Source organism: Pagrus major, chromosome 17, assembly GCF_040436345.1.
Source record: "Pagrus major chromosome 17, Pma_NU_1.0".
NCBI classification, from domain to species: domain Eukaryota; kingdom Metazoa; phylum Chordata; class Actinopteri; order Spariformes; family Sparidae; genus Pagrus; species Pagrus major.
The window spans coordinates 19975602-19999470 of record NC_133231.1 but is presented as its reverse complement, the minus strand read 5'-3'; the positions used below and the strand labels follow the sequence as shown (position 1 = coordinate 19999470).

Here is a 23869-nt window from a genome sequence, read left to right as displayed (position 1 = left end):
TGTCCTACACTGCAGATAACCTCACCACCACCACCGCTGCTGCACTACACATTAACACCAAAGCACTAATCCATCAACATCATCAAACAGGCACTGGCACCAGACACCATCAAAAGCAGGGACACGAGAGGAAGCTGTGCACTGCCCACAGAGGGGGAAGGATTTGTTACTTAAATATTGTACTTCCCATGCAGTGTTTTCGCAGGTAACGTTTCACCATGGCAGGCCGCCACGGCAACATCTTTGCCACCATAGAAAAAAAAGAAAGAAAGAAAGAGAGAGAGAAAATCACAAAAGAAACCAAAACAATACACAACCAATCATCTGATCCTCTTACATAAGTGGTTGTTGTTGCTGTTCAACGCGTTTGTTAATCTACCCGCAAGGCCTGATCCACCCCCCTCTTCCCCAAGGAGAGGAAGAGGGATGGAGCAAGAGGGTGAGAGATGTGCCCCATGACCAGATTTTCAGATAACTAGAATTACGGCCTCGCGGTTGTATGCCTCTGCCAACCAGTCGAGTTGCAGTTTACATCCATGTCTTCTCCAGTGAGAGACATGCTGTTTCACTTCTAGACTATTTCACAGTACGGAGTACAGAAGACTGCTAGTTTTATCACATGGTGCAACCACAATCAACTGAAGCTCAGTATCAAAACCAACGAGCTTACAGTGAACTAGAATGCTTCAAATATGGATGCTGCTGCAAAAAAGCTACAAATTCTAAATGCTTCAAACACATGTTCAACCCAGCAGTAGAGAAGATCTATACAATCACCACGGCTTCAAGATGGGCACCCAAGATTAGTGTCATCAATTCATCATCCAGCCAAATGTGAAATATGGTCATAATCTCCCCTTCTGTTCTTGAGTTATGGCGTTGAATAATGACTACTAAAGTCTTTTTGCAGAATATTATGATGTCAAAGTGAAGTTGATGCTTGACCTTTTGGACATAAAATATCATCGCTTCATCATTTTATTCTATTAGACGTTTGTGTGAAATTTTGTCATAATTAATTACGAATTCTTGAGTTATAGCCTTTGACCTCTGACCCCCAAAATCTAATTAGTTCATTCTTCAGTCAAGTGGATGTTTGTGGCAAATACAAAGACATATCTGTGAGGTGTTTCTGAGAAATTATGTTCACGAGAATGGTACGTACTTGAGCTGACAGTGATCTTGACCTTTGACCACCAAAATCTAATTAATTCATCCTTAGGTCCAGGTGGACGTTTGCGCCAAAATTTTAAGATATTCCTTCAAGATGTTCCTAAGACATTGATATGGCAGACGGACAGTCCAAAAATATGCCTCCAGACATGGTTGTTGGCAGCAATATCCTGGACAGCTGGATAGCCACCACAGGCCCACCGTTTAAGACGTACGCATGTACAAATTTTAGACCCACCATATTGTTTATATTGACAATGAGCACAACAAAGTGCCATAAATAATGAAAGCCAAACGTTTTTCTCATTTGTTGTGTTGTTGGAATTAGGAATGTTAATGATTAATCATTAATTGCTGCTAAGAATTTAACCAATTACACAACAACATACATAAAATTTATTAACCGATGTAATGTATTAATGTATTAATCACAGATGGGCACAGATCGATCTGAAATGATCTTGTCACAAATTTCAAATACTTGCTGCATATTTCAAAATAAAATACAAAATACTGGTGTGAGAAAACGTATTTGATCAATTTTCTACTTTTTAATGTATTTAATTTAAAACGTCATGAAACGTATGAAACATGTTTCATATTATTAATAATTAAGTGATGATGGATTGTTAAGGCAGCAAACTATCAATCAAAGAAATTGCTTGAAATGTGCATCCCTAGTAGGGATATGTGAAATGCTTTTGAAATGACTAACTTCATACATCTTTGCTAATGTACCCATTTTTTGTGTATTTCTTTATCATCCCAGCCATTAATCAGTGTCCTAGAGTAAAGTCACTTTTGCATTAATTTGGCTAATCTTTGATATATTATAAATTAACTTATATATAGCATTTTGTTTCAACCCAGTGTCTTAATGTAGCTTAAGCTGCATTTCAATATTCCTTTTGTTAGCTAGGTAGGCTAGCTAGCTAGTCAACTAACTGTGAGGTTAGTTAACTTATATGAATAATAATTACTATTTCAACTGGTAAAATAGAAATCATTTATAAAACTATATCTACTTCTTACATTATACTCTTCTAACATTGTTAACTCACAGTGGGCAGTTGTCAGACATCTTCCTCCACATTTCCTTTCTCTCTCTCTCGTCAAGACCTGGCGCCTACGCTACCCACAATGCATCTGTACTTCAAACGTTCAGTTCGGTAGGAGATTCAGGTGTGTTATGCTAGCAGTGGCTAATTTAGCCTCCGCAGCCAGAGCTGAGATGAGGAACGGACTTCTGAGGTCTGGTGAGCTTTCTAACAACACACCAGCAGATTTTATTAGTTTGAAACTTGTAGTCAATGAAACCAACTTGAATGACAGTAATTTAATTGTTTTAATGGTAATTTATTAAACTTCAGACAGCAGTAGCAACGGCTTTCCAAGACCTGCAAACAGACTTCCCCTGTCAGGACCTCCTCTTGCTAAGTCCCTCTCTTGTCTTGTCAGTGTTTTTCTTTGTTTCCCCATATTTTATATGTCTACATTTTCATTTATTCTTTCCTTTGACTGTTGGACATATAACTGTGAGTATAATAGCCTAGTAAAAATTATTAAGCACAAAAATACTTACAAAATGCTGTCAAATGTTTCTATCATCTGCCATGTTTAGTTTTGTCTATTTTATCAAACTAGCAAGTTTTTGTTGTTGTTTTTTCTAATGTCATTATGATATAGAATAACGACACCATCAACATTTAGGTTGATTCCCTGTAAGACACTGGCAGCCTGGCACCATTTGTATCTGCTTCCATTATGGACTAAATGAATGAATAAACTCACATTTGGCTGTTTGTAGTTGCTACTCTGAGGAGAATACCGGCAACAATAATATAACTTGGAACCGTTGGGGGGGAAAGTTCTCTCTTTCCACTTTAATTAATACTGATATTATAAAAAAAAACATTGTGCTTGAAGCCCAAGTAAAATGTAAAGTAGCCAACTGCTGTAACGAGTAGCTGTTAGGCAGAAAATTAATCATAGACTATTTTAATAATCAATTAATTGTGTAAATGCACCTACTGATTGAAAGGTCTCTCAATCAAAACTCAAAAATTAAGTTGCCTGGAGTCAGTGGAGTTGCAGTTTTCATAGTTAAAGAAGCACCATTGCCAATGAAAGTCTATCTACGTGACACAGACAAGGTAAAGTTTTATTTGCGTTATGTTTAATCACGTTCGTCAACTTCCTTCCTTACACACCGACTCTTTCTTAGAAGTTATAGCCGCAGGTGACCTTCTGAAACGCACCGTGACCTTGAACAAAACTATGTATTTCTCTGTGTTCAAACATTGTTGGAAACATTTGGGATAATTAGGTACATTCATAACATATCTAGTCAGTTTTATTTACATTTTAATTCATTTATCAAGTATTGTTTATCATTGTAATTTTTTTTCTTGTAGCAATAAACTAAGTTGCCGCCGTAGTATACTGCCTTCTAAAGACTACTGAATTGTCAAAAGGGGAGGGTGACAGAAACAAAAAGAGGCAAAAGACTGACAGCGTGAGAGAGACATTGAAAGCTGCAATTCATTCACATCAGGTGACTTTGCTGTCTCCCTCTCTCAACCTTATGTTTACATTTGTGTCACCATGTAACCTTGTACATCCATCTGTGCCACGCAGGGCCAAAACATGACATCAACAACCACCATCGCCCCAACTTTCACACGCTTTTGAACGACTCTGCTGCCATTGTTTGACTCTCCAACTGTGGAATGACCTTCCCACTTCAAGTCAAGAACACCAGAGAATATTATCACCCTCTCCCTACTCTTCTGCTCGCACTAATTTACTCTCAGCAAGATCCCCACTACCTCCCCTGGTGGCTTCTATTATTCTCCTGCACTTTTCTCTCTCTGCGGACACATGAAAGTAGTCAGGCGTTACTGTACAGCTCTGACACTGGCACTGCTCATTAGTTTCTTGTGCTCTACTGTAAGAACTCTTCTAATGTTGTGCTTATTGCCATCTCGTGGGATGAAGAAAATGAAAAAATGTGAACCAGTCCTCCCTTGGCTTTGTGAGGAATACAAATCCTGTATTAAATTATGCCGGCGAGCTGTCAAGAGCTTTGAATATATTCATAGATCTGCCCTTTATGGGCCAGCTTTAACAAGGTGATACTACTCTAAAACATGAGAAAAAAGAGGTAAGAAAAAGCAAACAACAAAAATCAGAAACAAGCCTGAAGAGAGAAAGAGAGGCAGAGCTTCAGTCACAGTGAGAGCGGCTAATAGATGGCGAGGTTGAAGGGCAGTGTGACATTGAGAGTTAATTAAAAAAATAATAGCACATTCCTGCGTCCCTCGTGAGAGAGAGTCAGCACTGCATATTCATAAATATCTGTGTGTGTTTGTGTGGCTTCTTAAGCATGCTAACTTTGTATTTGTGTCTGTTTATGAGCGTGCTAAATTAATGTTTGTGTGTGTGTGTGTGTGTGTGTGTGTGTGTGTGTGTGTGCGCGTGTGTGTGTGTTTCTGTGTGTGAGTGTGTGTGTTTCTGTGTGTGTTGTGAGGCCTTACAACAATATAGTCCTGTCCCATAGCACAAGGTTAATGATAAAATCTGACCCGCTCACTGACGGATAGATCAGGAGATTACCCCCTCCAAAACCCTCCCTCCCAACCAACAGACTCGCACACAAGCACACACACATGCCTCCATATGAATACACTAATTAACCAGCATAATAACATTTCCATGCCTAGTCTGAACACTGTACAAGCTGTCGTGTTCTAATTAAGGCATGTCGGCGCGTCCAAAAGAGAAAAATAAACTGAGCTGTAAACTTACATGTGTTATGCATGAGCCCACAGTTCAACTTTACGCCGAGTAATCCAGGAAAAAACAACGGTTGAGGCCCTTTCATGGGTTGTAAAGCTGGCTTACATGTAATAACTTAGATAACAACATGGTATTTTGAATTTAAAATCAATAGACAGTGAGAGATTGTACACAAGTTGCCTTCTTCTACATCTCCCCTCTTAATCATTAATGCATCGTTTCTTGGAATAAATGTCCCAACAGTAAGAAAACACCTCATTATACAAGATAATAAACCTTACCAGAAATTGATCTATATTGAGAACTGTTTCAAAAGTGTTGATCCGCTCCCTCATCTTTCCAGCCGTTCCTCTTGCAGGCTGCTGCTCACTTTCTTGCGTGTCTTTAATATACTGTAATCCCTTTCTGGATATCTTTGTCTTACATCTGTCCTTCCCTGTCTTTGTCAGTGTGACGGACACAGACTGTACCTGCTACCTGCCTGCATACAGCATGGACCTCAGTGACTGACAGGTATGGTCAGTGTAGCACACACACACACACACACACGCACGCACACACACACACACACACACACACACACACACACACGCACGCACGCACATACACATACACACACACACACAGAGGGGAAAGCAGTAGAGGTTAATACAGACACTTGAGGCTTGACAATAAATTGTCAGCAGCTCTTAATTCAGAGGGGTAGATTCACAGTCAGGCGGTTGATCCAGCAGATTCCTGCAGCAGGATCATAAATGATACCAGGCAGGCCGGACACAAGCTTAAGGTATGAAAATAATACCTGCTGACTGAGTGGACGCCATAACCATGATATCAGGATAATACTGACCTGTACTTTAAGTACCTTCTGCATAGATGACATGCTTGACTAAAGCCTGACTGGGCTGTGGTACAGCAATCAGTATCATGTTTTTTGGGCTAACATTTGTTTTGTACACAAACAAGTATTTTTGGATGCGAATGCTCAAATTTGGTTATAAAGGATTAAGTTCAAGTTATGACGAAAAAATATACTGAGGCAGGATTGTTTTCTTTCATGTAGCCAATATCAGTATACAGTATGACCAATAAGGATTTATTTAAATAAGATGTTATCAGCTGGTAATATTGGCTTGCTGTTATATTGATTGGCCTGTATTCTTGACCTTTATTTTGTCAAGCCGTTCTCCAACTGCAGGACCTAAAATGGGTCACTGACTGTTCTGTTGTGACCCAGTAGTTCTCACGTGGTTTCTGGGTCTTTGGGGACCAGAGTGCTGAAGGTAGCTGTTTGCTTTGATCTGAGAACTGTCTGGTTCAGTCAGTTTGGTGGATTATAGTGCTTTAACTTTGTGTCTGTTGGGATTAGATACTTGATCACCTGCAACTCTTTCCATTTCTACCCAATGTAGCCAAACAGAGTGTAAATACAGTGTGTCTGAGTATACCTTATCTTATACCTGCAATAGAATTGTGTCCTGTACAGGGTGGTGCCCTGGCTTTTACCTGATGCATTTTGGGATACACTCCAACACCCCCATTAGTGACCTTAACCGGTAGAGAATGGATGGATGGATGCAGCTTTCAGTTTCTTTGCAGCAAGTGGAACACTGGCTGAAAATCCAGAGAAATGTTCCAAACCTCATTTAGTTTAATCCATTTGTAAAGCTTTTCTCCTTCTCATAGTCAGCCTCAGTATGCACTGTGACCAATATCAGTGTTTTGGGGCAGCGTTTTACACCTTTATTAGAGTCAGCAGAGAGGTAACAAGATATGAGGTAAAAAAGAGGGGGAGTGACATGCAGCTAAGGTCCCATGTCAGACTCAAACCAGGGATGATGTAATGCCTTTTCCACGACAGACATTTTGACTTGTCATAGCAGGAAAAAACAATAAGCCAACACACATAATACCAGGGCCCTGAGACCAAAATGCACACCAAAATGGAATGCAGCCATTTATTTTATTTATTTTAATTTTATTTGCACACACACAAGATTAGATAAATTCAGATGATTAAAAAATAAGAGATGTGTCATCAGGCATATACGATGGACCCCCCCTCCCAGAAAAGAACAGAAAAAACAACAAAAACAAAACCTATAGAAGTTAGTATAACATATTTGGGAAAATACAACTAAAACCAAACAAAAAAAAACATGCAATAAACAGAAAAACTGACCAATCAATTGACAATGATCCAATAATAACATAGAAATACTCAAAAATTTATAGGAGGAAAAAGAAAAAAATATGTAAGAGAAAGAGTGTACAAGAGAAAATTTGACTTCATGAAATAAATGTGAAGTGTGATAATTACATCTGCGCTTTCCTGCTGTGAAGGGACAAAATGTCTGCAGTGGAAACTGTCTATCACGTATATCACACCAATGTTTACAGTATTTAATAGAGTTGTTCCAATACCACCACTGACCTCCGATACAACCTAAAATGCTTGAAACGGTATTAGCAACTACACGAGTCTACGCGCCAGTCCGATACCACATTAATTATTAGAAACGGGACCCTGCTACTTCCTACAGCGTCCCGTACACCTGTATGCAACTCAACAGATTGGAATGGATTGTACTCGGTATCAGTGCTACACAAAGTTCAGGTTCGGTATCAGGAAGGCTCGAACATGATCAGATTTTTAGATAAATCACAATGTCACGATAATATGGTAATAATAATAATGGTGTTATTTTGCTGAATCATGACATTACAATCTACATTTCAATGCAACATACAAAAAACCTTGCAGTCATTTTTAAACCAAATTACTGGTACTGGTATTGCTGGTTTAATCTACTTTATGTTTTTGTAAATAATTACTTCATAACAAAAAAACACATTTATGGGTCCATTCTGAGCAGCTGCAACCAGTTTCTTGTGTTCTGGGACGCGTATCTTTAGGCAAAGACAGTTGTATTGCAATTCTAAGTGTATGTGTATTAATAATACCTTAGCCTTGAGATGCTTTTGGGATATAAACTTTTGTTATATATTCAGTTTAGCATTTTGTTTGTTTTCCCAATTGCACAGCCCTGTAAGGCAAAAAAGCATATTAAAAAATCAGATTTTTCTGTCCTTCGCTTCCACCAACAGATTTCTCGTACGTTCGTCTCCAAGCCGTCTCACCTCCGACTGAACTCGAGTGTGCAGCCTTTCACCTTTCTCCCTCACTCTCCCCCTGAAACTTTCCCTCTCACCACCCCCTTGTCCCCATCCATCCAACCCCCACCCCTGAGGTGAAACCTTACTCGTGGATAAATTTAGCAGCAGTGTGACCCAATGTTCACTGACACACTTCTCCGCACCTCTCCCTCTCTCACGCTGTTTATCTCTCTTTCGGCCCATCTCTCCCAGGAGGCCTGTTGTACGGACAGATGGAGGGCTTTAACCTTTACACAAAAACAATGACAAGTTATTGATGCTATTTTGCAACATAAACATGATGTTTCATCTTGTAACTATTGATGTAACGACTAATAGTTTAATTATTACATTATTGCCACCTCTGTAATTGAAAATACACATCAAGTGACTGTGATATCATATGAAATTTAATGGCTTAATCGTCTACATCCCTGTCATTCCAGTCTGCGCGACATTTGGCAGGTGAACGCTATCCCTTTTAGTAGCCTGTAACATTTGAGACTTATGAGATCTATTTCACTGCTGTTGACATTCTCACAGATTGAGACTCGTCTCCTCACACAACCTCACTTTTAACCATCAAAAATATTGTAACACACAACCAGCAGTATCAAAGCAAGCACAAACAAATAGTAGGCACACACACACCGCTATGTGTTCTCGCCCACCATGCTGGAGTGTGTCTGTCAATGTGACACAAGCCCACAGAGGGTGCTTCCTCTTTGTTAAGGTCAAGGGTCAACAACAGCTGTGTGACTTGGAAGTAATTAACACAACTTTACAAACCCAGCAAGCAATACTTTGGTGATTTGCAGGTCAGAAGATGTCTAGACGTCTTTGTTTAAACTAAACTAAATTCGGTTTAAAAATAAAATCTTTTAGAAGTTTAACATAACACTTAGTTTTATGGGTCCGTAGTTAATTTTTGAATAATTCCCTAATTGTTGCCAAAAAGTTTTGTGAAAAGAGCTGTACATTAGGCAGTAATTATGGGAAAACAACATGTTAAATTCTTACACACCAAGTTTATAAGAAGTTATATACAAGTCTGTGACTGAAATGTTGCACCTTTATACCAGGTATGCGTTAAATAAAACTTTGTTTGTACTAATTACAGGCACTGTTCAACTGGTACACTCTGAGTACTTACTAGTGTAACAGTCTTTTAGTCAGACAGTGCACATAGGGTCAGCTAAACATTCAAAAGTATAAAATTTAACTACAGACAAAAAAAATTTTGAATAATAAATGAATAATCAATTAATAAAAGCTTTGGTTTGACAAAATTACAAAGAACTAACAGACTTGTAAAATAAAGCGTTGCCTGTTTTTCTTATATTAACTTGTCCTTTTTTCTTTTGACTCATATTTATTCAGTTCTTAGTTCTTTATTAATTAGTTCTACAACCACATTTAATTGTGCAATCCTGTTATGTATGATGACAATACAGCTGGACCTTTAACTGAATTTTGAAGGAAAACACGTCAGTATGAGGCAGGCCTTCACTGAGTTAAAAGGAAAGGTTTACCCAAAAAAAGAAATTCAGTTATTATCTGCTTATGCCTATGCGGATGGAAAGTTGGGTGAAGTTTTGTAGTCTACAAAACATTTCTGGACCTTCACAGCAAAAGTGCATTGCATCCTAAAAAGCATCCTAAACACTTGGGAACGGGATTTGCGTTGAAAAAACCCCGAAATGGCTCCATTAAGCTTGTCTGATGTATCCAAGTCTCTGAAGGCAACCAAACTGATAAAAGATGTTATTTACATCCTTTTTAAAGCCTAAATCTTCACTGTAGCTGTTATGTTAAAAGCGTTCGTATGGGGGTGGACACCTGTATGAAGCCATTTTATGCTGGGTTTTTTTTTTTTCATTTTAAAACAAGTCCCCATCTACTTCAGCTGTTTAGGAAAATGCTGCAAAACTGTTTTACTGTGAAGCTCCAGAAATGTTTTCTGGACTAAGAAACTTCAACCAACTGTCTATCGGCATGAGGGTGAATAGATAATGACTGAATTTTCATTTTTGGGTGAACTTATCCTTTAAATTTTATTATCCAAATGCAATTACTTGTAACCTAAATATCAATAATGCTTTCACTTTTTTAAACAACAAATAAACAAATAAAACCCAGTTTTTAACCTCACTAAATCACAGATGTCTATTGTGGCCTTGCAGCATCAGTGTGCATCTGTGAAGATTAAGCGAGCTAAACCATCAACCCGAATATATACACGGCTGCTGATCAATAAACAAATTATATTCGGACGATCTATTAACAGCTCTACACATAAACTCCTCCAATCCTTCAAGGCTCTAATTTCCTCTCTCACAAACACACAGACGACATCACCACTTTCACACCTGAGAGATGTGAGATGTTGAGACATTAAGCCTCTAAATAGTGTGGTTAATTGAGATTTCTTATTTATATCTGACCTGTGGGGCCCTACGAGGGCCGGGAATTAGAGATTTGCTTTGGGCAATCGTCCATCGTCTTAGAGGAGGAGAGGAAGAGAAGACGGAAGAGACACTGTCACTGCTCCTCCTCACTTTGTCAGTTGCTCAGGCTGCTTTAACACATATATACACACCCCAGCTGCTCATGTATCTGTCATTCTCTCGTCTTATAATTCACATTCAGTTCTGCTGAAAATGCCCTTTAAAAAAAACCCTGAACACAATGCTTCAAGTCAACTGCTGAAAAAAGACAATGATGCTGTGAGTCATTTATGACCATAGAGCAGAAGAAAGTCAATGGCGGCCATGATGCTCCTGAGAGGAATGACCATCATTCTGGAAGAGCATTTAAACAGATGAACCAAAGGATATAGTGACATGACTTCATCTTAACGCGTACATCTAACCTGTCTGCTCAGGTTTCCTGTATATTGGTATTTATATCCACCAACACATGAAAACAGCAATGACTTTACAAGGCTGCAGCTTGAGGAGGATAACAGATAGGAGATAAGACAGGGTCACGAAGTAGACATGAAGCCAAAAACAATAAAGGCAAGACATCAAGTAGGAGACTGGTGTCAAAATAAATTATAAAATCCTTGTATTATTGCAGGGATGAGTTTCCATTTATCGCTCTCACTCAGTGTTTCATAGCGTGGGCGGTGTGAAAGCAGCAGAAACTGTGAATGTTTCAGGGCTGTACTAATAAACTTGACATTAAGTTGCAGAAATCTCGTTCAAGAAGTAACGAGAACAGAGGAGGTGAGAAAGCACTGCTGGTGGACAAGAAAGGATGCAGCAGGCGAAAAATGACTAGGAGGTAAAAGTGGAAGGAAAGTCTTGAAAGGTCGGTGGTGAAAGAATGAGGGAAAGTGAAGGATGGTTGGAACAGACTAAGTGACAGGTGGGTAGATGGATAGATGAGGGAGAGGCAGGTGGAGAGACATGAAGTGAGGAGAAGGGAAAAGACATTTAAAGAGACAGATAGGACGGCAGACAGGCAGGCAGGTAAAGGAAGTTTTGGGAAAGACCTACCAGGGTCTGTTGGTATCTCAGAGCCTTCCTTTGCGACGCATCTGCAGCCATTGACACGCTGTCACTGATCCAAAAATAACCTCGCTGGACACCCCAGCATTTCCAATGGCGTGGGCAACACCATACACAAACACACACACTCTCTCCCTCTCTTCTATGTACACACACACGCAGACTTCACACCAGGTCAAATAAACATCTTCTAAAGTTTCTCACTCTCCTATAAACTCATTCTCAAACACACTCGTTACACGGAGAAAATCAAAGAACGCAGATGACGTCCTTCCCGAACGCGTTCTTCTCCAGATGATCCAGAGGCTGCAAGCCATCCAGCTCCACTGCAGACCTGACAGACACACGGACAGAGATCAGACAGGCGGACAAAGCAGAGCAAAGCCATCTGATGAGGCAGTGAAGGACGCAGCGCTTTCCTTTATTAGAACTGCAGACACCTAATAACACACACACACACACACACACACACACATACACACACAACTTGTTGCCCTGAGCAGCACCCTCCCTGCCAGTCAGCTATTAGGTGTGTGTGTGTTTGGATGGACTGTGCTTGTTTGAAAGGGTGGGTGGGGGCAGGTGGTGGGGGTTGGAAGGGCACCCCCCCATAGGGCTGCCCCTGCAACGTGAGCGGGAAGGTGCACACGACACCCCTATGACAGCTCACACCTAATCAGCCAATGATGCAAGGCAATCCCCATAACGCTCACATGCTATGACAGTCCTCCCTCACAGGAAAAAAAAAAATCACACCGAATGCACCCTCCCAGAAACCGCTGTGGAGCATGGTAAAGTGATCTCCATATTGCTTAACCTCCTCAGCAGGTTCAGATATCTAGAGGAGCTACACAGGAAGGAAGCTAAGCGTAAAAACGCCACACATCATTCGCTGAAAAGCTCACAGGCCTTCTGGTTAGACCACCACCTCTCCACACCCCCGGAGGAACAACATCCCATGCAGACAAGTTAATCTAAATGTCTCTAACTCGTCCTCTGGTTCCTCCTCTCAGGCTGATGAGACTGGCGGCCATTATGACAACCACAAAGACACACAGACACACGTAGATCCCCCTTAACCCCGCCCTGCTTTGTGGTCCACACGCCAGCGCATAACAGCCTAATCTCACAGCTACACCGGAGGCCAGCGAGAAATGTGTTACTCCGACCGCCGGCGTGTGTGTATATGTGTGTGTCAAGGGAGAATGACTGTGGACAGCTGGCCGGGCCTCTATCTGATACACTAAGAACATTATCACTGGGCGGCGGGCAGTGTGAGAGATACATACGTCCCAGTCACAGCATGGAGAGACCTGAGCGCAGCGAAATAGTGGGGAGCCAGTTATACTATACCTGAGAACGGAGAGGACAAGCTGTACGCCGGGAACAACACACACAAACACAGCAACAAGGAGGATCAAATAAAGTGGAGCATGCACAGGAGCAACATTCGTGCAGAGGCTGCACACTCTCTGTGCAGGATTCAGCTTAAACCAAACATATGCACATGCAGCTGTAAGAAAACAACCAAAAGCTTGTCTTGTTTAAAACACATGGCCAGTTTATTGTATAGAACATTTGGCAGTCATTTGACAGAAATAAAATCCCTCTCAGCCCCCCAACACTTGGCAGCAAACAGCAAGCGTCTCACCTTGCAGGAGAGTTACCCTTTTATAGCACTCCAAAGTTTTCATATATTAAATCATATTTCCTCATTACAAAAAACAAAGGATTAGAGGAGTGAGCACCTTCCAGACCAGGGTCAACTCTCCTACAAGCACCTCACACACAGCTTAAAGGCATCTTTGTTTACAGATGGTTAACAATCAATACTGTTTCGACCACATATTCTGTTTTCTTCATTACAACACTCTTGTAACTAAACACACTTTGCCTGGTCAGGGCCTTTCTGGGAAACATCAATGCTCACACAGCCTTGAGAAATTGATTTCTCTGTGTGTGGGGTTGCCAAAGCGATACAATATACTGTAAGAGTTCCATGGTCATAAATTCATTTAACAGATCGTCGTCACATGGCACAGGCTGCTGGAGAAAATTGCATATCGTTTATGGAAGACATAGGAAATACATCTTTTATCCTTACTGTATCAGATACAGTAAAAATGTAAATGTGCACCTCCCACGTAGAGAGAAACACTATTAGCAGTCAGAGTTAGCGTAAAGGTCAGAGTTCATACTTTAGGTGTATGACCCCACAAGTAGCACCACATTCCCCTGGCAGCCCACCACCAGGACACGAGGACACACACAGTAACATAGCTGATATGGAATGAAATTTACACTGAGTGCCTTCAGGATATTTAAGGTTAAAAAGCTAAAATTTCCTGAATTTTACAAATAAAAGTGGAATAAAACTGAAACAATGCAGGATCTTTATTTGAAGCTGCCCTGTAGGTGTCTTTGCTCTTCATAAGGCAAACTGTGAGAAAAAAATGTGAACTTCACTCATGAGAAGCTGCAAAGATTCATCACGGTAACTGACTATAATTAAAATAAAAGCTGTCTGTAATTATGACAGTAAATTTCATTTTAAATTGCAGGAGATATGAATCATATGGATGAAATGCATTTGTCTCTGCTGTGCTGCCCCCTGCCTGTCACTATACTAAAATCAAGAGATGGACACAAATCATAACAAAACATTATATACAAAAAAAGGAATGGGCTTAAAAATCCTTATAAAAACAATTTCATACAAAATAAAGCCACAAAAATAGATCTGTGTACAAAATACATTTTAAAAAGCGAGTGAAACCTCAAAGTAGCTGTGCAGTAGGAAAACAAAAAAATACTATTCTGTTTTTGACTACAAAGGATTAACATCTAAACCCTCTAACTGGCATAGACACAGACATACAGATACATGAGTACATGTAGATTACCATAAGCTCGCTCCTTCTTCCTTTCCAAAATTTGCGTGTATGCGGGCATGTCTGTGGGTTTGAGGAGGCAGTATTTACATAGAAAAAATTTATGAATAAATCCTCTGTTTGGATGTGAGGTTGTAACAGGGGAATGTTTGAGTGTGTGGCAGTGATTGGAGTGGAATGAGCAGTTGTGCGCCCTTCATTGAGAGGCCTCAATGCAAGGAATGGTCTGTGTTTGTTTTTAATCGGTGTATGTGCATATTTGCAAATCAATACTGGTGCTGGTACTTGGGGAAAAGGAAGAGGTCTTTGCACAATGAGCTGGTGAACTCCGACATCTCTTTGCAGCGATGGTGAGCTGTGCCGGGAGCATAACCCTCCCGCTCCTTAATACGCCCGTTGACCTGGAGACAGAGAAACAAAAGACAGGAGGATTACAGTAATGTTTTAAAGAAATCAACTAAATAAATAAATAGATAGATAGCACTGTGAATGCAGTATAAGTAAGTATAGGATATTTGCTCACCTGCACCAGGATGTCTGCAAGGTGTTTGTCTCTGGCATGGAGGCGTAGCGCTGTGTTGATTTCTTGAATGAACCAGGATCCTCTCTTGGTGTTACGCATGGCTGCTGTGCCTTGAGGAGGTAGAGATCAAACAATAAAAGCTTAATACAGCAAGATGAGATGCAGGGAGACAGAGCTAAGGTGGTGTCTGGTATTTACATAACTGGAAACAGAAACTGTGAGTCACAAAACAATGTTAACATCTAACGCTGAGATAACTGTTGTGGAAAAGTAGTCAAAGTGCACTCAAACCAAAGTGGGTGATGGTAGAGGTCAAAGAAAACTTAACTGACCAATACAATTTTAACCCCCAACACTTTTGTTCTTATGCTGAGAGAGAGTACTCCACTGATTTAGCACTGCACTTCTATAATGTAGTCAGAACCACTACAAAAATTTCATACAAAGTATGAAAATTGATGCAGAAGAACCAGAGACATCTGTTCTGGTCAAACACATCCCTAACATTACAGCAGGAGATTCAGGCGTGCTGTGCTTGAAACTGCAAATGTATTCCTGAGACATTAGCTTCAAGCAAAGACGAGGAGCTTGAAAATGAAGAGCCTGACCGATACTCAATTTTTTGGGCTGTTGCCAATAACGATAAAGCGAAAACATAAAGGCTGATATGATACATCTGTGATAGGCCAATATTGGCAAACCAATATATCGGTTGGGCTCTAATAGAAAAAATAAATAAATAAAAATGCCCATCACAATTCCCCAGAGCCCAAAGTTGCATCTTTAAATTGCTTCTTTTATCCAACCGACAGTCCAAAACCCAAAGACTCTTTATTTAAATCATAAATGACAAAGAAAGGCAGGAAATCCTTTAAGAGGCTGGAACCAGCAAATGTTTGACATTTTCACTTAAAAATGACTGAAACAAGCATTCGCATATGCACTAGTATTGTGCTTATGTGTAAAATCAGTGGACTTCCACTTTAAAGTCACTACTATGATCCATTTTGGTTTTGCTGCAGTTATTTGTTGGAAAAGCTGCATGCACATTAAGCCACAGTTGGATACAGCATTGGAAAAAGACAGGTGGTCCACACACTGATTTGTTTTTGCTGGTTAAAATGCTGCTACCTCACATCTCTACTGCTGCATTCATTTCCCCACACATTCCTTTGCACAAATCTTTTACACTTCAGTTAAATAGTCCACCCCATAATAGCAAAAGAGACAAACTTACTAATTCTCTGACCTTTGAGAGATGCGTAGCCACAGATCATGTCAGACCGCTGGGGCAGTTTAATTCTGGGCCGGCCCATGTCCCCTCTCTGTCTGGAGTCTGCATCCCCCTGTCCTTCCCTGCCAGCATCCCGCTGTTCACAGCTGGGTGAGCAGGTCCTTGCTGGCCCATCTATCTGCTCCACGCCACAGTCCATCTCCTCTGGAAGACAAGGCAGTTTCAAATTAACCTCAAACATCCATCAGTCTTCTTAACATCTGGTTGAAAAACCAGAGCTGAAGCACTTGAGCTTGGATTTGTTCTACTTCAACTATAAAAAAGGAGCAAGACTACAGTCTGAAAAACATTGATTTGTTTTGAACACAGATTTAAGGGGGCTTGGACTGCAGCCTTGATTCTTGAAGTAATATCTGAAAGAGCCTCAGCCTGTTAAAAAGCCTCAGTTTTTTCCATTCAGCACCTTTTTCATTAATTTGGAAACCAAATCGTTAACCTGCATAATTTTTGGCAGGATTTTCATGAATACTGGAACAGATTAATTATTCGTTTTGACTGAAGCTATTTGCAGAAGCAGAGGCCAACTTCATCTAATGGCCTTTCATCAGCACACCTGTGGTGGAGCGAGGGAGCGTGTGACAGTAATTAAGATTGCTCCTGAGGGGTCTGTGGATTTGTCAGGGGCATCATCAGCCATGTAGTCAGATCATAACCTCCATCACAGAGACTGACTAATTAGCTGGGAGCCTGATTAGTCACAGATTAAGTACATGTTTATGGACTATTATTGTACTACTTTGAATTCAATTTTGCTTAAGTCTACAACAGAACATTGAATTCTGACCAGCTGGAGCTGTGGTGCTGATGGATAGCTGTGATGCTGTCACCCGGGTTACCTGCCCCAGTAGCTAGGAAGGTGACAGCAGACAACATCTGGACATGTGGAGGGACAGGCTGGCTTCTGCTTTTTTTCTCTCAATCTTACAGTAAAAGGTTTTATTATGTGCACAGATCCTGCCAATTAAACAAAGGGTAGTCTAGCACACATTCTAAGCCATTTTAACAATAATATACTCGGGTAAGTCCAAACACTCAGTAAAGGATGATGGAACCTAAATCAACTGTTTAATTTATTTATATATAGTTTAGCATATTGACTAGCTATTTTAAGAAGTCTATACAGGTTTGCAGATATTGATAAATATATTTTCCTAATTCATTTACATGTCAATGAGTCTCCCCCATGTAAATGAATTAGGAAAATATATTTAATAAGACAGCCTTGAAGTTTCGGGTGTGTTATGCTAGTCACAGAGACCCTTACCTCCTCTGCAGGCCTGGATGAAAAACATCTTCGGCTTGTTCTGTAGCAGCGGACAATGCGAATTGTCAAAGGCCTCAAACACCCAGTCCAGCTGAAATTGATTAAGTGACACACAAATTAGGTGTCTCATCTTTACCCTTGAATGGCATTACATACATCAAGGCAGAAAACTATCACCCAAAACACACCTGCAGGAGCTGTCCATCTGTGCCATATATAGCTCCTTCCACTCCGTGGGAGAGCAGACACACCACACAGCTGTCCACTGTCCGGTGTTCTGGTCGTCGACAAAATTTCTCAATACACGTCCTCATGCCCTACACAAAGAATGAGGAGTCAGGAAACCTGCAGTTAACACAGATGAGCAAGTGTCCGAGGCTTTCCAAGTCTTTGTTTGCAAGTTGCTATTTTATACTGAAGAGGTTGGTAAGGGAACCATGTGGTTATATACGACCCTAATTCCAAAAAAGTTGGGACGCTGTGTAAAACAATAATAAAAACAGCACGCAATCATTTGCAAACTGTGTTTAAGACAATGGTTTTACAGTCTTCCTGAGCCCATGTAGTAACATCCTGTAAACAATCGTGTTTCACAAAGTGAAACCTGTTTACCTGTGGAATGTTCCAAACAGGTGTTTTTGGAGCATTCCAAATCCCTCAACTTGTTTGAAACATGTTGCTGGCATCAAAATCAGAGGTAAAATTATTCAATATATTGTCTTTGTACTGTTTTTAATTGAGTATAAGTCGAACAGGATTAGCAAGTTATCACACTGTTTTATTTGATTTACAAATTGTTTGGAATTAAGGCTGTAGAACATGTTTATTCATTCCTCTTTTCTTTTCTTGGAATACGCTAAATGACTGAGATGTTAAATGTGTTTTCTTTGTGATAACACACTGAACGGCACTGAAAATGGGGAGTGAGCGAAACAAACCTGCCAAACAAATCTTATTTGAAAGCCCCTCTTCAACAAGCGCTGGCTAGGTAATTTTCTGAAAATGATTCAAGGTCAAAAGGTTGCCCCTCCCACTTCTACAACTTGCTTTTTCTAGCTTTGTCAACTAAATAAAATGGATATTTTTTTTGCGTTTCAAACCCTCTGTAAATACAAAGTGTGAGTGTGTGCTACCTGAGCAGTGAGGTCTCTGTGGACTGTAACCAGGTAGTCCAGCTCTGTGAAGACCTTCCTGAGGACCTCGTCATCCACCTCACCTCCCTTCCTCGGGTCAAGGTCAGGCGCAGCACAAGGATCAAAGGTCACGTTACTGATCACCAAAGCAAAACCACGAGGGGATGAATTCATTCTGTAAGACTGGAGTGGAAGAAGAGAAAAAGGGTTTTAATACCTTGTTTGCATACATTACATTATACCATTATTACTGTACTATTAGTATTTATTAATATAATTCCTAATCACTACATTTTACTGCATTTAATGCTCTACATCAACTCATATCTAGATAGGTGATATGAAGACACTGAAGTATTTCTCAAAAGATCACAGATAAAACATAACCTAGTTTGTTGCTGCAAACCTGCTGAGCTGACAGAGAAGTATTTTACCTGCTGGCAGTGAGAGAGGTAAAAGTCAGGTGTGCACGGGAGCACAGGAGTGTTAATGGGACTGTCAGCATCCAGACTAAACTCCATGGACTCTGCCACACACACACACACACAGAACCACAATGTTAAACTCTGCTTGATACAAGATGAATTGCTGATGCAAAGTATTCACATCACTGCATGCTCCCACCAGCCATTGTGCGACAATAAACTTTGTACTACAATGCTGTGAATGAGTCACTCTTGGGGCGTGGCACTTGTAGGTACAGACAGAAGCCAAATACTAGAGCAGCTACACTCCTACACTTCTCTCAGTGATACGATTATATAATAAACAATTCACACAGACTGAACTCTCTCCAGCTGCTGAGGGTATTGTTTTGTGTTGAAGTATATTCAATTACCTGTCTGTTTAAACTGGACAGGAGATAAACACTTCTCTCGACAACACCCCTTGTCTCCACGGAAACAGAAAAATATTGACAACAAGAGAAATCCATTTTACCCTGAATGCAGGCCACACTACAATGCCACTCACCATGTGTCCTTGCTCTCTTGGCAGCGATTCCTTCTTGCGTAGAAAGTGGAAGAGAAGAGCCCACAAACCTCTGAAATTCAAAATCATGCATTAATGATTTATGACAAAACATCAGCTGCCTAACACAAACAACTGAAGATAGATAATGAAGGATTTCGTTCTTTGTTTTCAGCAGCAGCTGTTATTTGTTGAGGGAATGTGTGAATTAGAATCATAACTATCAAAGAATCTCCTGCCTGTTGTGTGACTACCTCAGCAGGCCATGTGGCTGTGTAACAAAAGACGTATGCGGTTTGTGTGCCTCACATCTGTCTGCTTATCTCTTCCTCTTTTCTTTGTCCTGTGTCCCTCTCCCTGACTGGGACCATCTGAGGCTTGGCCTGGGCATGATGAGGTGCTGCTCACCTCGCTCTTTTCTTCTCTGTCTACTGAGGATGTCTGCAGACAACCATGTAACTGGAGCAGACAATTATCTGAGATGTGTGACTTTTTCAGTGAACTGTGAGCATTTACAATTGAGCTGACAATTATGAAGCCTCCTTAAAAAGAACTGATAAAAAAAGTGTCCAGATAGCTTTTGTTTCACCAAAGTCTCTAAAAGGGACAATGACTGTGGTAATTCTGGTTGAGGGATTATAAGCACTCTCCTTACCTTTCTCATCTTTTCAGTTGCGTGCATGACTAGTCGCCCTCCCTCTCCCTCTGGCTCTTCCTCAGGCTGAATACTCTATGAGCAGAAAACAGTCTAAGAACTGCACCAAGTCTGGTAATAATCTGCTGTGTATACTGTAGCTTTCTGTTCTGTTCTCTGTGTGTGTGTGTGTGTGTGTGTGTGTGTGTGTGTGTGTGTGTGTGTGTGTGTGTGGTGATGTTTGATTAACTGCACACTCACCTCTACATGTGTCTCTCTGCCATCTTTTTCTGGTGATTGTGTGAGCAGATCACACAGGTGCTGCTGCTCAGTTTCTTGCAGAGCTGAGCAGAAGCTGCTAAAGGCTTTCGGCCCTCGCTTTGGTAAAAGTAGTAGTAAGCGCCAGCTTCGTTTCTGAGATGTTTGTTCAGCCTAGAGAAGAAGAGATCAGATCAGAAAAATTATGATCACTGACAAAGATTAAATCTAATTGTACATTTGATTTACTACTGTTGACTCTCCACAGTAGAGTGCCACCATAATCTGTCTCAACAATAAAACAGTGTTCACTCAGACGCTGGTTGTTTCAGGACGAATCCCAGGTGGTAATCAGTAATATCAGCCAGGGAGACACCAATGCATTTACATGGAATAGTTTAAAAACTGAATGCTTCATTGTTGGCAATTTGGGCTTTTTGTAAATTTAGCCATGTTAATTCATATGAGACTAATCTCAAATTCACCTCTTACTTTACTTACTGCTGGGAATAACCCAGCAATTTCTAACCTGTTTGGCTAGTAACGCTTAAAAATAAGCAATGTCTACATGTAACTCTTGACTTTAAAATGTTAAATCCTTAGTGTAAAAATGAATGGCAAATTGTTCTGTGTCTTTAATTTAAAATATGATTAAAGGCTGAGAGAAGTTTAAGTATCTTGTGTTTTATGAAATATATAAGCTTTTAAAAGTTCCCTATAATCATATTTTGAACCCACAGAGTTATCATGGGACCTGTAAGGTGTTTTGACTCCCAGAGTGTTGAACCTACCGGCCTGAACTTGACTGTACAGTACCTATCGACTAGGGGTGGAGCTAAATATTGATACAGCAACATATGGTATCGCTTCCTCTTGCGATACAATGATCAATACACTGGTGCCAAATATTTATTAAAACATGCAGACGCTCTGCACAGATTCCTCTGCCAGTTTGACTTACCAGAGTCACTATTTGATGACTCTGTGGTGTGAAATTCTATAAACTTATTTTACAGGGATTGAAAAGATTTTAGTTTAGTAAGTTTAGAGCCATAGTTGTATCATTCCTCATTCATAACTCCAGAATTGTTCTGCTTTCTGTCAGTTTGGCCTTATGCCAGCTTTTATACATTGTTTCATCTCAGTTCATGTCAAATACATACAGTAAGTCCTGCACTTTGCCTTTTTATTAGTATTTTGTATACTTCAGTAACTGTATCGTGATACTATCGTCAGCAATCGCATCGTGAATCTCTGTGATTCCCACCCTTGTAGACATCAATTTAAGCAGGTATCTAACATACAAGATGTAGGCAGCTGGCATAAGTTACAGTTCAACATCTGTTAACAGTAAACTGATATTATTCTTTCTTGACAATCAGCTGATTGATCGATGACAGTCAGACTGCTTATTACCTAAATACAACCATGGCTCACTACAAACTTTTAGTCCTAAATGAAACCACATCCGCATATCCTTATTGTTAACATACCATGATGCTCTCTGCCATGCTCTCTGTTAGGACTTCGTCCGCCTGTAAGGACTGAATGAGCAGCGCGTCCACCACCAGCTGCTTGCAGAGAATGGCAGAGCGTCTCCGCAGAGCCCGTCTGTCCTGCTCCAGCATGCCGCACTCCAACATTTTGCTCCAACAGCCTGGGAATGGGACAGATAACAAGACGCATGAACCTCCATAACTATAACATGGAGGTTCAACCACAGTACAACGAACTGACAGGTACTGTCATCAACTTCAGCTGTCTCAAGTCACAACAAGACTGTGTTGTCGTTTTAATTTCTTTCTTCAGGCAGCAACGAGGCAGTATTGCACTTCACTGTTGCTGGGCTTTCTTAATCGGAAATGTCGCTAAATAGTTAACGTTATACATCAAAATACTTATGAATCAAGGTTATCATGAAGCCATTTAAAGTACAAACACAATCAATGCTTGCTGAACAACGCAGGTGTATACAAAGAAACGGTTAATCAATGCTTCTGCGAAGACACTGATTAAATGTACAGTTCCGTTTTAATCATTTTAACAAAGCGTCGTGCACGAGACCAAAGTTAAAATACATTTAACTACAGTTACACGTTGATGGCTAATTACCAATGCTAACTAGCTAGCTAGCTTACTTCGGTTTGCCTTTTTCTTTCCTCCCTTGCATTTAAGTGAGCGATTTATAATACCTTTCAAACCTACTTATCGCCGTTCCTCTGTTTCTGCAACACAACGCCAAACCGCCCAGAAAAACTACGGAGAAATGTCGACGCGTTTCACACTATTTCACACAAATTGACAACATCCCGTACTCACTCCACAAACCAACTTCCGCGGGGTATGCACTGCTGCTATGGGAGGGGGCGGGGCTGCACAAGTCGTTGTTTTGGATTCCGGCCAATGAGAGCAGAAGAAATCTTGACTGGCGTTCCAAGCCTCCAATCACCTGGTCTCTTTCGGACAGGCGCCACCCAAAGTGAAACTACTGTAAATAGTGGATTGAAGGGCATTTTGAATTTGAATCTGTGGTCTGTAAATAAGTAGCCAATTGATAAGGAGCGCTTTGAAGATGGGAACAAAGAGTTAACTGTATAGATCTAATAGAGTGGGAGTCAACATAAACAGATTTCCATTCATGATGATCAATGTTCAAAAACATTTAATTAACATATATAATTAACAGTGTTGGAATGCAACATGACAATTTATTCAAATACTTAAAGAATTTGGGGTACTTTACTCCAGTACTTCTATTTTATGTTATTTTATACTTCTAATTCAGATAGATATTGTGCATTTAAATTCAGCTATTTGACAGATATATTTGTTGTTACATTATTACAGATTAAACTACCCAACATAATAGAAAGTAGTTCAAATGAGCTCCACCATTAAAACAATGCCTACACATTAATCAGTAATTATCAGTAATAACGATCCAGTGATATGTATAATAATACAATTGTGACAAATTCAGCTCTAATATTTTTCTGTTCAAACGCATTGGATTTTTCGAAATGTTAATTGTGTGTGTTTGAAACCTTAAATATCTGCTTTAGAAACGATCAAGAACAAGTTTAAATACAGACATCACAGGAAATGGAAGCAAACAGTGAAGTAAGTTGCAGCAGAGAGGGTCTGCTGCTGGTAGAGGAGACACAAAAAGTTACAAGTAAAAACTAAAAGTGTAAAAGGGGGAATTTTGAACGAAAAGCAGCAGATGGAGAGAGAAAGCAAAAACAAAGTATGTACCAGCTT

At 40.2% G+C, this 23869-nt stretch overlaps 1 protein-coding gene across 4 annotated transcripts; it reads right to left on the bottom strand.

The window, feature by feature from the left end:
• Window positions 1-13177: 13177 nt before the first annotated feature.
• Window positions 13178-22966, bottom strand: casp2 (caspase 2, apoptosis-related cysteine peptidase). Of its 4 annotated transcripts, none has more exons than XM_073486196.1 (12): window positions 22801-22958; window positions 22102-22265; window positions 20612-20782; window positions 20372-20446; window positions 19720-19789; window positions 19182-19273; window positions 18748-18930; window positions 17803-17931; window positions 17615-17705; window positions 16294-16494; window positions 15057-15166; window positions 13178-14934 (listed from the first exon to the last, which is right to left on the bottom strand). In XM_073486196.1, exons 2-12 carry the CDS (start codon window positions 22249-22251, stop codon window positions 14800-14802), a joined length of 1407 nt encoding a protein of 468 aa, XP_073342297.1. In that variant the 5' UTR covers window positions 22252-22265; window positions 22801-22958; the 3' UTR covers window positions 13178-14799. The 4 variants fall into 4 exon arrangements, with proteins under 4 accessions (XP_073342297.1, XP_073342299.1, XP_073342301.1 ...); XM_073486198.1 differs by having other exon boundaries at window positions 22814-22901; XM_073486199.1 differs by having other exon boundaries at window positions 14709-14934; window positions 16306-16494; window positions 22801-22924.
• Window positions 22967-23869: the final 903 nt, after the last annotated feature.